The following is a 17,717-nucleotide window of genomic DNA, read 5'->3' as shown; positions in this document are numbered from 1 at the left end:
TAGTTCAATAGAAAACAATGACTTCATTCTCTATGTGACAGCCTTTCAAGTACTTGAAGATGGTTTGTTTGGATTTGTTCGTATGGGTTTCTCCAAGGATCCTATATTGCAAAGATTTGAATAAGGAACTGGATCAGACTAAATCAATTCATGTCATATTAGATCAAATAATGATTAATGGGACAAAGACAATGGAGGGAGAGAGTTGCTGTGAAATATGAAATAAACTAGCCTACTGGAATATTTAAAATGATATTTGATGGAGCAAACCCAATCAATTAAGTGTTTGTCTTTTAATCAATTCAATAGGGTGACCAAAGTTATGGAAGCGATTCTGGGAGTTCTGCTGGTTCTGGTTCTGATTCTGGTTCTTCCAGTGTCAAAGATCAGGCTTATGGTGGCCAGGTGAGTTTGAGACATTCTGTTTGACAGACTGTGCTGTCCAGCTTTTGATGCCTCCAAAATGAACACCTCCACTCTAATCCCAGAGGCATTTCAGGACAGCCTGATTCTAACCGTGTGTGTGTAAGATCCACAGCCCAAAGCCAGGGGGGAAAAACCCTTGGGGATTCCTGGGGGGGGGAAACGTGGGTCACTGATAGTTTGCTATGATGAGGCACACTACAAAAAAGGTCTCCCATTCCCGAAATGACTTTTTGGGTTCTGACACAACATTAGGTCTTCTGGAATAATTAAAATGAAATTTGAAGATACAACACGATCAATGACATTTATTTTTTAATTAATTCTTTAGGGCGGCCAAGGCTATGGACGTGGCTCAGGTTCTGGCCCTTCTGGATACGATGGTGAGGGCTACGAGGGCCAGGTAAGTAGATTTTAGCTTTGGCGGATTGTACAATAGCTCCCATTGGACACCTCTGTTCTCATGCCGTAGACGGTGGGCAAAGCATGATCATGGTTCTGTAGTGATGGTCAGGACCGGGGTATGACCCCATATTCTGAAAGGAAGCATTTAAAGAGAAGATTATATTTGCTCTGTTTTCCATGATTTCCAACCCAGCATGGTTGGTGGAGAGAGCTGTGAATACACAGACAGCTGAGGGATAAAACTTCTTTAGAAAATATAATCTCTTCAAATAACAGAAAAGAAGATATGCACGACTTATGCTGTATGTACAGCATCTAGGGTGAGCTCTAGAGGTCAAACGCTGTGCAAATGAACACATGACATGGCTCTCAGGGAGCCATAAATCCATGATGAAGCAAGTTCTTATTTCTTATTTATTCGTTTATTTCTCATCTTTCTATACCACCCTCTCATGAGGCTCAGGGCGGTTAACACAAAACATTGGGATAATACAGTACAATTTGTAACATCAACAACAATAGTAGCAGGTTCTGTAACTGAAGGCAACAAGTATTGTAACATTTCTCATAAGAACAATAACGTTCAAATCCTGATCCCGTAAGTTAGTCAGTTAGGGTTCAGATCATGGTGTGTGTGTGTGTCTGGGGGCTGTCAAGTGCTGACAAAACTCACAACAAAACTTCTGTAGAAAGAAAGCTTTAATGGAAGTTAGATCTAGTCACTACAATCTGCCCGATACAAGCAACACAGGCACTTATCAATACTTTCCTCCTGCCCAAAACTTGAGTGTTCCCATGGGAAGGGGGGGACCCTTTCCCAGGTGCTATCCCAGGCTTCCTGCCAGAGATGTTGAAACTCACACGGCCTTGGTCAAGCTGGCGCCACAGGCTAGCTGATAAGCCTTTGCAGGAACCGCAGGATCCTTGTAACAATGTTTCACAGTAAGGGGGAGAATATGCAGTGTGAACTAGCTGGGATCAAAGCAGGCATATCAAAGGGGAAAACTACAAGGGCTGGTTACATGGGAATTGTGAGAATACAAGGGGCACAAGGACACAGCATATAGGCAACCAGCAAGATGGAGTCAGACAGGTTGGCTGGACAGAAATCATGGCAGAGAACAGGGACTGATCCTGACAGGGGCCCAGTGGATGTTGTTGAATCAGTCGGCCTCAACTAAATGCCTGGCAGAAGAGCTCCCTTTTGCAGGCCCTGTGGAATTGTGGGAGTTCAGGCATGGCCCTGATCTCTTCAGGGAGCTCATTCCATCAGGTGGGGCCTGAAAGGTTATGTCATAATAAATATATTAATGAATAAGTGTTGCAAGATGCTGGGGGGCGGGAAGGTTGGAATGCAATAACATGGTAACCCTTATGAAATATTTCATACTGTATTTGACAATACAGCCAGGATTGATGAAATGGGTCCCCCCCCTTTCAATTATTGTATAGGCTGGCCAAGGCTATGGTGGCAATTCAGGTCCTTCTGGCTATAACGGGCAAGGCTCTGGGGGCCAGGTGAGTTTGGCAACATTTATATGTGCCTTTTGAGAAACACCGATGTAGACCTCAATTCCAGGACTGTTGATTTCAAAGCAGCCTGGTTCTGACTGGGTTGTGGCTAAGCAGAAAGACTGTAGGTAGCTATCTAGCTTAAAAACTTCCAAAAGAGAACTCTCCACCACGCGATGAAGCCTGTTCCACCGAGTAACCGTTCTATCAGGAATTTCTGGATGTTTAGCTGAAAATGCTTTGAATTAATTTCAACCCATTGGTTCTTTTTTGACCCTCTCTGGGGCAAAAGAAAACAACTCCATTCTCTTTGTGACAGCCTTTCAAATACTTAAAGATAGTTGTTTGGATTTGTTTGGGTTTCTCCAAGAATCTTATATTGCAAAGATTTGAATAAGGAACTGGATCAGTCTAAATCAATTAATAGACTACATCAATTATGATTAATGGGGGAAAAGATGACTTTGAGGGGGGAGTTGCTGTGAAATACTGAAATAACCTAGCCTTCTGGAATATTTAAAATGATATTTAAAGAAAAAACCAAATCAATAAAGTGTTCATCTTTTAATCAATTCAATAGGGTGACCAAAGTTATGGAAGTGGTTCTGGTGGATCTTCTGGCTATGATGGTGAGGGCTACGGAGGCCAGGTGAGATGTTTGCTTTGGTGGATTGTGCCATAACCCCCTTTGGATGCATCCAAGATGGACGCCTCTATCCTAGCACCGTAGACAGTGGACAAAGCATGATCAAGGTTATAGTTCTACAACAATAGTAGCAGGTTCCATTACTGAAGGCAACAAATATTGTAACAGTTCTCATAAGAACAATAACTTTCTAACTGTGATCCCATAGGTTGGTCAGCTAGGGTTCAGAGCATGGGGTGGGGTGTGTGTGTCTGGGTGCTTAGTGGATGTTGTTGAGTTGGTTGGATTCAACCAAATGCCTGGCAGAAGAGCTCCCTTTTCCAGGCCCTGTGGAATTGTGGGAGTTCAGGCAGGGCCCTGATCTCTTCAGGGAGCTCATCCCATCAAGGGGGAACCTGAAAGGTTATGTCATAATAAAGATACTAATGAATAAGTGTTGCAAGATGCCGGGGGGGGGGGAGAGGTTGGAAAGTAGTAATATGGTAACCCCTCTGAAATATTTACTACTATAGTTGACGAAACAGCCAGGATTGATGAAATATGTTCCCCCCTTTCAATTATTGTATAGGCTGGCCAAGGCTACAGTGGTGGTTCAGGTCCTTCTGGCTACAACGGCCAAGGCTCTGGGGGCCAGGTGAGTTTGGCAACATTTATCTGTGCCTTTTGAGGAACACCGATGGAGACCTCAGTTCCAGGGTTGTTGATTTCAAAGCAGCCTGGTTCTGACTGAGTTGTGGTTAGGGTGAAAGACTGTATCCAAATGATGTTTCTGCAAATGCCTCAGAGACAATTCCCCCCTCCCCTCAATCCAATCCAGCACAGCTTCTCATCCTGAAGGATTATCAATTATACAATTGGAAGGGATCTTCAGAGTCATCTAGTCCAACCCCTCCACAGAATGCAGGAAGCTCACAAATACCTGTCCACCTCATTGACTCCAATTCCATACCCAGATGAAGCCCCCCTCCCCCCCAAAAAAGGAATCCTTGACCAGTCAGGCCAGGAAGTAATTTGCCTCCTGATCACAAATTGGTGATCAGCGTTTCCCTGGGCATGCAAAAAAGGACCACAAGAAACAAGCACCTACATAGTCCCTTCTTCCCACCCACTCACAGTCTCCCTAAATTCACAGAATCTGCATTTCTGTCAGATGGCTATCTAGCATCTGCTTAAAAAAAAAAACAAGAACCCACCTTCTGGAATATTAAAAAAGTTATCTGAAGGAGCAAACCCAACCAATTAAGTGTTTGTCTTTTAATCAATTCAAAAGGGTGACCAAAGTTATGGAAATGGTTCTGGGAGTTCTGCTGGTTCTGGTTCTTCCAGTTTCAAAGATCAGGCTTATGGTGGCCAGGTGAGTTTGAGACATTCCTTTTGACTGATTGTGCTATGTAAGAGATGATTGCTTTGGTGGATTGTACCATAGCCCCCTTTGGATGCATCCAAGAAAGACACTTCTGTTCTAGTGCTGTAGAGAGCGGACAAAGCATGATCAGGGCTATGTTTCTATAGTTCTATCTGTGATAGTCAGGGCTGGGGTATCACCCCATTTTCTGAATGAAAGCATTTAACGAGAGATTATATTTGCTTTGTTTCCCATGATTTACAACCCAGCATGGGTGGGGGAGAGAGCTGTGAAAACGCAGACCTCTGAGGGATAAAACATCTTTAGAGAATTTTATCTCTTCAAATAATGGAAAAGAAGAATTGCATGGCTTATGTTGTATGTATAGCATCTAGGATCAGCTATTGAGGACAAACGCTGTGCAAATGAATGCTCCACATGGGTCTCAAGCTTCATGATGAAGCAAGATCTTATTTCTTATTTATTCATTTATTTCTTATCTTTCTATACCACCCTCCCATGAGGCTCAGGCCAGTTTACACAAAACACAGGCATAATACAGCGCAATTTGTAACATCATCAACAATAGTAGTAGGTTCCATAACTGAAAGCAACAAGTATTGTTAAATTTCTCATAAGAACAGTAACTTTCTAATGATTATCCTGTAGGTTGGTAGGTTAGGCTTCAGATTGTGTGTGTGTGTGTGGGGGGGGGGGAATGTCTGGGTGCCCAGTGGATTTTGTTGAAACGGTTGGCCTCAACCAAATGCCTGGCGGAAGAGCTCCATTTTGCATGCCCTGTGGAATTATGGGAGTTAAGCCAGAGCCCAGATCTCTTCATGGTGGTATCTTGAAAGGTTATGTCATATTAAATATATTAATGAATAGGTATTGCAAGATCCTGGGGGGGGGGGAGTTGGAATGCAGTAACATGACAACCCCTCTGAAAGAATTACAACTATATTTGATGAAACAGCCAGGATTGATGAAATGGGTTCCCCCCCCCCCCTTTTATTATTGTATAAGCTGGCCAACACTATGGTGGCAGTTCAGGTCCTTCTGGCTACAATGGCCATGGTTCCGTGGCCAGGTGAGATGGGCAACATTTGTGGCCATATCTGCCTCAATTCCAGGGCTGTTGTTTCAAGGCAGCCTGGTTCTGACTGGATTGTGGCTATCTGGAAAGACTGTATCCAACTGATGTTTCTGCGTAAGCCTCAGGGACAATTCCTTCCTCCACCAATGCAGTCCAGCACAGCTTCTCATCCTAAAGGATTATCATAGAACTAGATGTAAAACCCATTGTATGAGTGAATACAATGGGCGCTAGAAGGGCTTCCCCCCGCTCCCCTCCTGTCCAACTCTCCGGTTTTAGGGAAGACAAAGGAGCAGCCCCGCTGCATCTGCAACATGGCATGGCTGCCCCTGTTGCTGCCCCGAAGCCCTCACTCCGGGCCCCTCCTGGCCAACTCGTGCTGGGATGGTGTCAACGGGCTGTCCGGGTCTTCTTGCGGCTGGTGGTGTCACACTCGTGGGGACTCTGAGGGTGGCGCAGTGGCTGGCCTAGCGAGCATTGTAATGGTAGCAGGCGGCTGCAGGCGGGCGACTTCGTGGGCTGGTAGGGAGGCGCTGTGCACCTCCCGACTGGTTGGAATAGCAGTCCAGGGCTCAGGGGACCAATTGGGAGCTGCACTGTGTGCGGCTCCCGATTGGCCCCTTGGCCCCAGATTGACAAGGGGAGCAGCCAATCTACTCCGAATTCTGTTCAGATTACTCTCAGGAAAGAGTATTCAGCATTGTAGCCTTAAATCTCTGGCATGACAAGGATTGGGGGAATCAATCCACAGGGCTTGGGGAACAGTAGTGCTTTTCCACAGCTTGGCTGCTACCCCTTTCTTAAGACCTTAGGGAAAACCTTTCACCCTGAAGTTCCCACCAGCCACTGATATTCCAGATTTCTAGGAGAAAAACAGGGGCGTCTCACCTTCAATCTGGCTATGTTGAGATCAAGCTTTATTCAGATGAAGATTCTGTGTAAATTTCAAGGACATTTTAAAACTCAAATCTGGTCTGATGCATCCTTTCCTTCCTGAAAAGTTATGTAATAATAATTCTACCCATGATCATCATGACACATAAGAAGCCCTTTTGGTTTTTGCTTTGACATAGTAACTTAGCCTTCTGGGATATTTAAAATGATATTTGAAGAAACAAACAGGATTAACAAAGTGTTGTCTCTTAAAATCAATTCAATAGGGCGACCAAGGCAATGGAAGTGCTTCTGGGAGTTCTGGCTATGACGGTGGCTCAGGTTCTGACCCTTCTGGCTACAATGGTGAGGGCTACGGTGGCCAGGTGAGTACAAGACATTTGGTTTGGCTGATTGTGCCATAGCCCTCTTTGTTCACAGGCAGGGCAACTAGCACCCTATCTGTCCACACTTGCCCTAGCCATAATGACCTACACAATGATCACCACCAGGCTATTATCAGCTCCCCAAAGGACTGTTCTAGTACAATTCCACCACATATGCCAAAAACACAAGAGTCGTTTTAATAATAAAAAGCACCGTCCCTTCCAAATGCAGAGGAATAACTAACTGGGGTGGTGAAAGGAACAAAGAACCACAAGGGAGGGATAACAGAGGCTGTCTAGGAAATGAGGGGAAATGGATGGTGCAAACTGCACAGAAATATCAGTCTGAGAAAAAGAGAAAAGCAGTCGTGGGAAATGCCTGGATATCTGGCTTCAGAGATTGGGGAGGGCAGAAGGACCCCAGCAGGAATTAACACTGTATGGTGCACCTTCCGAAGCTGCCATTTTTGCTAGGGAGAATGATGTAGGTCACCTGGAGAACAGTGATTCCTGGAGAGCTCCAGGCCCAACCTGGAGGCTGGCAACCCTGCCACCCTAAGCCCCAATTAAAATGAAAGGAGATTTTTTGTATAGGCCTCCTGGCTCTCCTTGCAGTCCAGTTTGGTATAGTGCCATGTTTGTTTAAGACTGGTGAGCACACAGCTTTCCGGCTGTCAAGACGACCCCATGTGGTTTTCAAGGCAAGAGACATGCAATGGTTGGCCATTGCCTTCCTCTGCAGAACAGCCCTGCACTTCCTTGGTGGTCCCCCATCCAAATTCTAGCTATGGCCCTCCCTGCTTAGCTTCCAAGAATATTTGCAATTCCCATTCTGAACAAAAGTAATTTCTCAATTCTTCTCCCTTTGCCTTCTCCATATCTCTAGAAAACAAACCTCAAGGAGTATACATTCCTATCTACCAAGAGATTTGCCTTTCTGTATTACCCATAACATTCGAGTAATGTCTGCTTTTCCTCTCTTTAGCCCCCTCAAAGAGAACCACAAAATGAGTCTCAGCAGGTCAGTATTCCTTCCTTCCTTCCTTCCTTCCTTCCTTCCTTCCTTCCTTCCTTCCTTCCTTCCTTCCTTCCTTCCTTCCTTCCTTCCTTCCTTCCTTCCTTCCTTCCTTCCTTCCACAAAAACTTGCATCTCGTATAATTTTTCTCTTTTAGACTTCTTCAGCAGAAAATCAACCTCAAGTAATATATATACTGTGTCGCCCCCTCCCCAAGAATTTTACATTTGCTGTATTACTCTCAAAGTGCAAATAACTTTTTCTGCCTTTAGCCTTCTCAGAGAGAGCCAGAAAGGGAATCTCAGCAGGTCAGTATTCCTTCTTTCCAGCGAAGCAACAGGAAGCAGAATATAGGGATCACAAACTGACATAAACTAGTTTGATTTATGAACCAACATCCCAGTTCATATTGGTTCATGGTTTGACCATAAGCCACAAACCAAATCACAACAATGCACCTCATGCCCATCCCTACTCAAAATGCAAATAACCCCCCCCCCAACTGCTCTGATAGAACCAAGAAGGAAATCTCAGCAGCAGTAGTATTTTCTTCCAAGAAAACATGCATCTTTGGTTTTGAAATAAAGTAATATTATATATATATACTAGCAAGAAAGCCCATTGCAACCAGAATGAAATGGGCGCTAGGACCCAGGGGACACTGGGAGGTGCAGATCTCTCTCCTTGTGTGTCTCTCTCTCCTTGTGTGTCTTGGTGTGCCTCCCAGCAGGAGCCATAGGAGGTAATTAGGGCTTGTTCTTAGGAGGGAAGCAGAGCTGGTCAGCAGTTTGGGGCAGCTCTGTGTCTCTCTCTGCCTCCCTTGCAGCAGGAGTGATAGGAGGGAATGAGGGCTCATGTTCAGTCTAGCAGGGCTCTGTGTATCTTTCTCTGTCCCTGGTATGGCTGAGAGGAACGTGGCTAGCGTCCAGGGAGGGAGGGTGGGAGCTGTAGGGACAGGGCCAATCAGGCTGCAGCCAGTGTTTCTGGCTGCACCCTGATTGGCCCTATTCCAAATTGGACAGCCGGACACGTTCCACCCCCTAGGCTGTTTCACAAATATATAAAGGAACCAGGGATAAGGATATATTTTCTCTTTTAGCCTTCTTCACCAGAAAATCAACCTCAGGTAGTATGTACACTGTCCTTGTAAAAGTTTTGCATTTGCTGTATTGCCATCAGAACTAGGAATGGGCACAAACTGGCTCATGAACAAAAGTTTGTGATGAATTTTGGCCAGTTTGTGGTTTGCGAAGTGGAGCTTGTAAACTGAAGAGCCTCCATGAACTTCTATAAATTTTAAGGCAGTGTGTAGCAGTTCATGAAGAGCAAAAAGCAGGGGTTTAAATGGTTCTGAGTCATTTAGACCCTTGCTTTCTGCCCTTCATGAAAAACAGCTGAGTGGTGGGGAACAGAAAGCAGAGGTTTAAATGGCTCTGAACCATTTAAGTCTATTCTTTCTGCTCCCCATCAAAAAGATACAATGAAGCTGAACCGTCAATTCCTCCAATAATAAGTAGACCAAATCCAAAGGAAATCTGGAGGCTGCATATAATTAGGTCCTCAATCACAAAAATTCAAAATATAATTTTATTTCTCACAATTATTAATCATTAGGCAATCAAAACAGTGTCCTAGGTATTGAATTACCTGTTTTCCTGAGCCTGTTTCAGTGATTGCTCCTCTCTGGAGCCGTTTTTTTTTTTCAGAAGCAAAATTAGAGAGTATCATCTTGGCTTATGCTCTTATGTAATGGGGTAGTTCAGAGAACAAGAGTGTAAGCCTAGATGAGTGTTAGATAGAACACTCAGGTAGAACCACAAAGGGAATCTCAACCGGTCAGTATTCTTTCGTTCCAGAAAACTTGCCCCTTTAGTCTTGAAGGAAAATAATTCTGTATTCTTTCTTCTTTTAGCCTTCATCAGAAAATCAACCTCAGGTCGTATGCCTACCATCCTAACAACAGTTTTTCATTGGCTGTATTACCCTCTGAATGCAAATAACTGCTCTTGTTTGTTTGTTTTTTTGCTTCTTTAGTTTGCTCAGAGAGAACCAGGAGGTGAATCCCAGAAGGTAAGGATTCCTCCATCCCAACAGGGCCTGCAACTTTTATCGTGAAGCAAAGTAATTCCTTTTATCAGTCAGGCAATCCTGATTTTCATCAAATCTCAGGAACTAAGCGGAGAAGGGTGACCTCCAAGGAATACCAGTCATGGTGCGGGGAAGCCAATGGCAAACCGCTTCTGAGGTCTCTTGCTTTCTCTTGTCCGTGGACCGCCAGGGGTCCACAAGATCTCCAACGGGGATCCACGGCTCTTCCCTTCCTGCTTTATTTGACTCATCCACAAGCTCGGGAAACAGCCACTTCCATTGCTCCCCTTCTCCCCCTCCTGATCATGAGTGTGTTCTTTCATGTTTTTTTTTAACCTGGGAGGGGGAAGAGCCTGCCCTTCTACTTCTGCCTTAAACAGCCTCCTGTCTCTCATCCCCTCAGTCCTCCTTGAGCCTGTCTATTAATGTGGGTGGTGATGTCACTTCCGGTGACATGTCTCTTCCGGGGGCGTGGCAGGAACGCCAGCTGACATCATTTCTGGGGCTCCTCAAACCCGGAAAAAATTATTTCAGGGGCTCCTCCCTGGTCAACAGACTTGGAAAAGGCTGGCGAATGCAAATGGAATAATTCAAACGGTGACTTAGATTGAGGCTTAGAAGCAGAAGTAGGGTCAGTTCTTTATTTCCAGATGTTTAGGTCAAATTACGTTACCTGGATGATTGTTCTTGTTTCAAATTAAATTCTTCTTCAGAGTCTATCAACCATAAAACATCCAATGAATACAAACACCATAGAAACACCATATGAATGCCATTGCATTGCAATTAAAAGAGAAAACTTACCTTATTGCAACATTAAAGTCTAACAATTCACTTTCCTAAAGCAGGAAATCCCGCCCTAGATGTTCATGGACTACAATCCCCATGAGCCCCTGCCAACAAGTGTTGGCAGAGGCTCATGGGAATTGTAATCCATGGGCATCTGGAGGACCACAGATTGACTACCCCTGTCCTAAAGGATCTGTAACATACAACATAATGACATCTAGCTGTTACAGCTACATAGATATAATACAATTGTTAATGACAAATACATCCTTCCAAGAATCATAGAATCATAGAGTTGGAAGGGACACCCAGGGTCATCTAGTTCCACTCCCTGCACAATGCAGGAACTCACAACTACCTGACAACCCATAATCTGCCTAAGTTTATAAAATCAGAGTTATTAACTGCTGACTTATAGAGCCTCAAACTCCTTATCTTAATTCATACCTTAAGCTGGAAAGTAATCTACACTAGATCACTGTATGTACATTTGCCCTTGTAACAATGGTTGATAATCTGTACCTGCTGAAAAGGCTCTTAAAGGGGGAAACAGCAGTTTCTAAAGCTTGAAACCAAATATAAAAGCAAAAGATTTCAAATCTTCAGCTTCCACGTACTATAAAAACTACAAAAATGAGGTGAAATTAATTCCTGCACATTTTACTCCCTGTCGTGGTCTTGAAAGATACCATATACAAACTTCCTAGTCTAACTTCAAACTGCTACAGTAAGCAAAATTACCATTCACAGAAACATTTTATATGAACTTTTCTATAGAAATGTTATTCTTATTTATAGGAAACATAAGAGCCTCTTGTGGTGCAGAGTGGTAAGGCAGCAGAAATGCTGTCTGAAGCTGTCTGCCCATGAGGTTGGGAGTTTGATCCCAGCAGCCGGCTCAAGGTTGACTCAGCCTTCCATCCTTCCGAGGTCGGTAAAATGAGTACCCAGCTTGCTGGGGGGTAAACGGTAATGACTGGGGAAGGCACTGGCAAACCACCCCGTATTGAGTCTGCCATGAAAACGCTAGAGGGCGTCACCCCAAGGGGCAGACATGACTCGGTGCTTGCACAGGGGATACCTTTACCTTTACCTCTTTATGCATAGTCAATAGAGGCATTGATCCCAAATGGTGTCCGAGATTTTAATGCAAATATTAATTTTGCTTTCTTTTGTGGCAACAATCTACATGGTCAAACCTATGATACTTTACCATCTCATTAATGAAAAATCTAATTTCCCCTGCTAAATGGCATCTTTCTTTAAAAGTTAAATCAATGGAGTATCTTCTTTGCTTTGCCTAATTTTAGATTTGTGTTCACTTATGCTTATTTTCACAGGTCTCATCATTTGTCCCACATATATGAGATCACATTGGCATAATAATACACACACTACACACTTGGTATTGCAATTTGAGAGCTTACCCAACTCCCTAACAAAATGTACATCTGGTCTTTCAAATCTCTTAATCGTAATTGCATTCTTACAAGCTGCACATCCCCCACACTTAAAATGACGCTTGTATTCACTCTTAGATGTTTCATAATAGTAGTCTGATTTCATCATTTCACCTAAACCTTTAGAACTCCTCAACCTCACCAATGGGATTTATCTTATCCTATTCATTGGGGAAGGAGATTTTTGTTCAAATACATCTTCCCTAGACATTCACTTGGCCTTTTCTTGGCCTGTCTAATACTGCTTGAGGACAGCCTCTACAGCACAATTGTTTCAGTACCTCTGCTGCTTGGTGAAAATTATACCATTTGCATTGTTATCTCTATCTTTTCTTGTTCCCTGTAACCCGCCCTGAGCCTTCAGGGAGGGCGGTATATAAATATAATAAATAAAATAAATAAAATAAAATACACTGGCTATTTGTACTTTAGTTCATATATTTGTATATATTTCTATGTATCCTCTTGTGATTGTTGTGTACAGGCCATATGATAAATAAATAATTGTATTTCTTTTTAGCCTTTTTCAGGCAGTATGATTGTCCTTCCTACCAAGAAGTTTGCATCTACCCTATTACCTGGAAATACAAAATAATCCCTGCTGTTTTCTTTTAGGACCCACAGGCAACACCAGCCCCTCAGTTGGTGAGTATTTCTCCCCCAAGAATAGGACTTGTCTTTAAAAACATTTTCTTGAAATGTTCCCCATGTTTGCAGCTGCCTAGAGGATGCTTTCCTGGGTTCCTGAATGGCTCTGCAGCCTTGAAGCCCTGCTATAAACTGGATCAGGGTTCCCAGGATGGTGTCTATGAAGTCCATGTTGCCCATGAACACCATTCCTGGCATCCAAAATTATGCAAGTCCTTGAGATACCCTGGTCACAATCCATGTAGGGCTTTAAAGGTCAAAACCAACACCTTGAACTGATCTTAGGAGTGGATTGGTAACCAGTGTAATTTCTGTAATATCAGGGCCACGTGCTCCTAATAGCTTGTTCCCAACCAGCCATCTAACTACAGTGTTGTGTCCTATTCTCTGCTTTTGAATAGTCTTCAAAGGTGGTCTCATGTAGAGTGCATTGCAGTGGTCCAGTCTAGATATCACTAAGGCAGAGATCATTGTCACTAGTTCTGACTAACCCAGAAACAGACACAGTTGACGTACCAGCCAAAGCCAGGCAAAAGCACTCTGAACCAACACAGCCACCTAGTTTTCTGAGGTGACTGATCGGTCGAAAAGCACTCCCAAATTGCAAACTTGACCTTTTAAGGAGAGTCTAACCCTATCCAAGGCAGGAGAGATCTCAAGTCCCACATCTGCCTTTCTATTAACTTGGTGAACCTCTGCCTTGTCTAGATTAAGTTTGTTCACCTTCATCCAGTCCATTACTGACTGCAAACACAAGTCCAGAACTTCAGTAAGCATCCTTTGAATTAGATGGAGAAGCAGAGCTGGGAATTATCTGCATATTGGTGACACCATAGCCTAAATCTCCTAATGATCTCTCCCAGTGGCTTCCCATAGCACGGGGAATGAGACTGAACCCTGTGAAAGCCCACAAGTCAGAGGCTTTGGGGCAGAGCAAGAATACTCAATTACAATCATCTGGGACCTTCTCATCCAAGAACTACCATAGCATGGCACCCTTCCCCCATTCCCAGTGCTGTGAAGTGGCTCAGTAGGATACTATTGTCAATAGTATTGAAGGCCATTGAGAGATCCAGCAGAACAAGCAGGGTCACATCCTACTGCCTAGATCTTGGTAGATGTCACTAGCTCAGGTGACCAAAGAGTCTGTATTTCAAACTCTGGGGTGAAGCCAGTTTGAAACCGGTCCAGAAAACCAGCCTTTTCCAAGAGCTCCTGAAGGTATGCAGTACTCCCTACAAAAACAATGTGATCAAAAATGGGAGATTGGAGACTGACTGGAAGTTCTCCAAAATAATAAGGCTCAGGATGGTTTCCCCAAAAAACACAGAGAGACAGCTTGTAGTGTAGTAGTTAGGAGCACGGACTTCTAATCAGGTGAGCCGAGTTTGATTCCCCACTGCTCTCCCATATGAAGCCAGCTGGGTGACCTTGGGCTTGCCACAGCCCTGATAACGCTGTTCTGACTGAGCAGTAATTTTAGGGCTCTCTCAGTCCCACCTCCCTCATAGAGTATCTGTTGTGGGGAGAGGAAAGGGAAGGCAAATGTAAGTTGCTTTGAGACTCCTTCGGGGAGAGAAAACAGCATATCAGAACCAATTCTCTTATTCTTCTTCAGTAATATCAGGGCTCCCGCAGCCTCACCTCCCTCAGCCTCAGCCTCAGCCTCAGCCTCAGCCTCACCTTGTGGGGAATGGAAAGGGAAGGCAGATAGAGAAAGGCAGCATATAAGAACCAACTCTCCTTCTCCTTCTCCTTCTCCTTCTCCTTCTCCTTCTCCTTCTCCTTCTCCTTCTCCTTCTCCTTCTCCTTCTCCTTCTCCTTCTCCTCCTCCTCCTCCTCCTCCTCCTCCTCCTCCTCCTCCTCCTCCTCCTCCTTCTCCTCCTCCGCCTCCTCCTCCTTCTTCTTCTTCTTCTTCTTCTTCTTCTTCTTCTTCTTCTTCTTCTTCTTCTTCTTCTTCTTCTTCTTCTTCTTCGAGCGTGGGTGATACTACCCCTGCCCTCAAGGAAGCATTTGCCATTCCCCTGACCCACTCAGCCATCCCCCCACCCTACAACTTATATCAGGCAGGAAAGTCAAAGGTCAAGAACACAGGAGGTAAGTCTCACCTCTCCAAGGATCTTGTCCAAGTCTAGGGGCCTCCGGAAGGTATCCATATAAATCAGACTAACAATAACCAAATATACATCACCACAGTGGCATCTGACCTAGATGGTCTGCCAAACAAGAAGTGAACTGATAATTATGGGCTGTCATGTGGTCAGAATCTAGTTCTCAATGGGGGGAATATGATGTAGAAGCCCCTGGGCCCACAAAACTGTACAATGGTGGTGGAGAATCATTGCCCTTTTTGCTGCCACTGTGGAATAGATTCCACTATGGGCTGTACAGCCTGCCTGATCATTTCCCAAATTTTCTATCAGCATCTCCAGCCATTGTCCCTCTCATGCCACCACCACCAGTTCCCTGGTAATCCAGGGAGACCATTGGGGTCCGTTCAGGGAGAGAGTGCTTATGGGCAATTGTGTCAACAGCCCAGGCTATTTCCCTCTTTCAGAGACTGATCAGGGCCTCAACCGCTTCGGCAGCGGCCAAGGCAGGAAAATCCCCAGTTGCCAATAGGAAACCAGCAGGACTTCTCGGGATCCTGGGGAAGACCATTGCAGGCTTATAACCTCCTGCGGAGAAGGTGGAAGCAGTAAGTCTACACTCTTATCAGCTAATAATCTGTCCCTGCCAAAGGAGTAACCTTTCACTCCCCCACCTCCAGATTACCTTCCCCAAAATGGTGGTCTTCTCCCAGCTTCATCCCCACACCCAAACAAGAGGGAACACGGAAGAAGCTTCACAGCCTGAGATGTGACAGAGGCTTTTTCAGCTCTCCATTTGTCTTTTGTATCATGTTCACGTACAACTACTAGTTTATGTGCACTCATGAGCTGAACATGTGCAAGAGCCTGTGTGGTGAGGCTAAGAGCAAAGGCCTCTAATCTGGAGAATCAGGTGTGATTCCCCTCTCCTCCTTCACATGTGGCCAGCTGGGTGACCTTGGTCCAATCCTAGTTCTCTCACAGCTCCCTCTGTCCCACCTCCCTCACAGGGTGTCTGTTGTGGGGAGAGGAAGGGAAGGCGATTGTAAGCCACTTTGAGACTCTTGGTAGAGAATGTCTGGGGGCAATTTTGCACATCTGCCAATGTTGCTGGATGTCCACGAAAGCCCAAACCGCTACAATTTGTAGTGGAATATTGAGGGCCGTTTTGCATTCGTCCAAAATAGCACAATGGTTACTAATTGAAATCGCTACAATTTTGCCGTTATGCACAATGTTGTTGACAATCTGCAACACTCCTGAAACCGATCTGCAAAAAGTGCTTCGTTGTAGCGCTTTCAGGGAAATCCCAAAAAGTGGATTCACCCTCCGGAAAGCGCTACACTCCTGCAACCAATCTGCAACACTAGCGGGAAAGTTCTGTGCGTTACCATTGTTGCGGTTTCTGCAAAGTCCCTCCCCCTGGCTCTCTCCTCTGATCTTCCGGCGAAGCGATCGCCATTTTTTTTCTCCGAGTGAGCGGAGATCAACGAACCGGCAAGCCTTTGTTTTACCCAGTGAGGCTTCCCCGGCTGCAGTCCCTCTGTTTAAAGTCACCAAGCACAAGCATCGCAGAGGCCCGTTTGCTGGTTTATTTTCACACTGTTTTTGGCCGAAAATCGCGCCTGTGAGGGGGGGGGATTTTTTTTTCACTCGGGGGGGGGAGCGTGGCAACGATGAAACGGCAGCTCAAACATCACCTGCTAGCTGGATGGGTCTCTCCGTTGCAACGAATCAATGCATATTCGTTGCAACGTGTGTGTGTGTGTGTGTTTTTTTAAAAAAACCTTTCTTAAAGGGAAAGGGGTTGTTTGGGAGCATGATAACGGCCACCCATTGGCTGCTTGACAGCCAGGGGTGGGACACAGCTCAGCAATAGCGCTTCCTTTCTAGCAATTTTTGCCGAGACCGGAACCCTGTGGAAAACGATAGAAACACAACTGGATTCCACTACAAAGGCAGGTATGCATAACGACGAATTCCACTATTTAAAATGGCGACTTTTTGTTCAGCAACCGATTTGCTACATGGATCCCGGTGCGGAATGGCCCTGACATTTCTCACAGTGCAGTTTGTAGTGCAATATTCATGCACCCATAGCGCTTTTTTGGTAATGCACATGTTTCCGGAATTGCAAACAAGGTACTCTAAATTTGTGGCGCTTCTGACTGCCTCTGCCCATCCATCAAACTGAAGAACCAATGAAAGAGCTCTTTGGGGCTCCGAAATGCCCCTTTTCCTTTAAATTTTATTTTTAAAAAATCCAAAAACATACGTGGCAACGAATATGTGTTAATTCATTTCTTCTTTGCTTCACACGGAACTGTATTTCATGGTAATTCCCCCCCAAAATGTTTTTTACACAAGGCTTAACCAGGGGGGAGGTATTTAAATTTTGAAAGTTGAAAGTTGAAAGTTAAATACCTTGAGCCTCTTGTGGCACAGAGTGGTAAGGCAGCAGACATGCAGCCTGAAAACTCAGCCCATGAGGCTGGGAGTTCGATCCCAGCAGCCAGCTCAAGGTTGACTCAGCCTTCCCTCCCTCCGTGGTCGGTAAAATGAGTATCCAGCTTGCTGGGGGGTAAACGGTAATGACTGGGGAAGGCACTGGCAAACCACCCTGTATTGAGTCTGCCATGAAAATGCTAGAGGGCGTCACCCCAAGGGTCAGACATGACCCAGTGCTTGCACAGGGGATACCTTTACCTTTACCTTTTTTTACCTTCGGCTGAACAAAAAGCATGCTCGTTTGTTCGTTGCTTAATATGGATTGTAGAGGAAAAAAGGCATTCCTGTCTTCCAGGAGCTTGGGGATGGGAGCGGAGGAGGGACCTACTTTCTAATACTATTTTGAGAGCACACATGTCTTGCTGATGTGTTGCAGAAGTCAAGCACTTTATAAAAGGGGAATCCACTTTTACAATTCCTCCCAAAGTGCTA

At 44.8% G+C, this 17,717-nt stretch overlaps 1 protein-coding gene across 1 annotated transcript in view; it reads left to right on the top strand.

The window, feature by feature from the left end:
* Positions 1-10,036, top strand: part of LOC143838825 (uncharacterized) — a 29,510-nt gene extending 19,474 nt beyond the window's left edge. The window contains exons 18-26 of the mRNA XM_077340732.1: positions 310-405; positions 755-826; positions 2,281-2,346; positions 2,921-2,989; positions 3,555-3,620; positions 4,257-4,340; positions 6,588-6,686; positions 7,672-7,886; positions 9,981-10,036. Of these exons, the coding sequence (XP_077196847.1) occupies positions 310-405; positions 755-826; positions 2,281-2,346; positions 2,921-2,989; positions 3,555-3,620; positions 4,257-4,340; positions 6,588-6,686; positions 7,672-7,886; positions 9,981-10,036 (823 nt within the window). The remainder of the gene's footprint in view (positions 1-309; positions 406-754; positions 827-2,280; positions 2,347-2,920; positions 2,990-3,554; positions 3,621-4,256; positions 4,341-6,587; positions 6,687-7,671; positions 7,887-9,980) is intronic.
* The last annotated feature ends 7,681 nt before the right edge of the window (positions 10,037-17,717 follow it).

Source organism: Paroedura picta, chromosome 5 (genome assembly GCF_049243985.1).
Source record: "Paroedura picta isolate Pp20150507F chromosome 5, Ppicta_v3.0, whole genome shotgun sequence".
NCBI lineage: Eukaryota > Metazoa > Chordata > Lepidosauria > Squamata > Gekkonidae > Paroedura > Paroedura picta.
The sequence above is the reverse complement of the archived record's forward strand: the minus strand, read 5'-3'. Positions and strand labels throughout refer to the sequence as shown.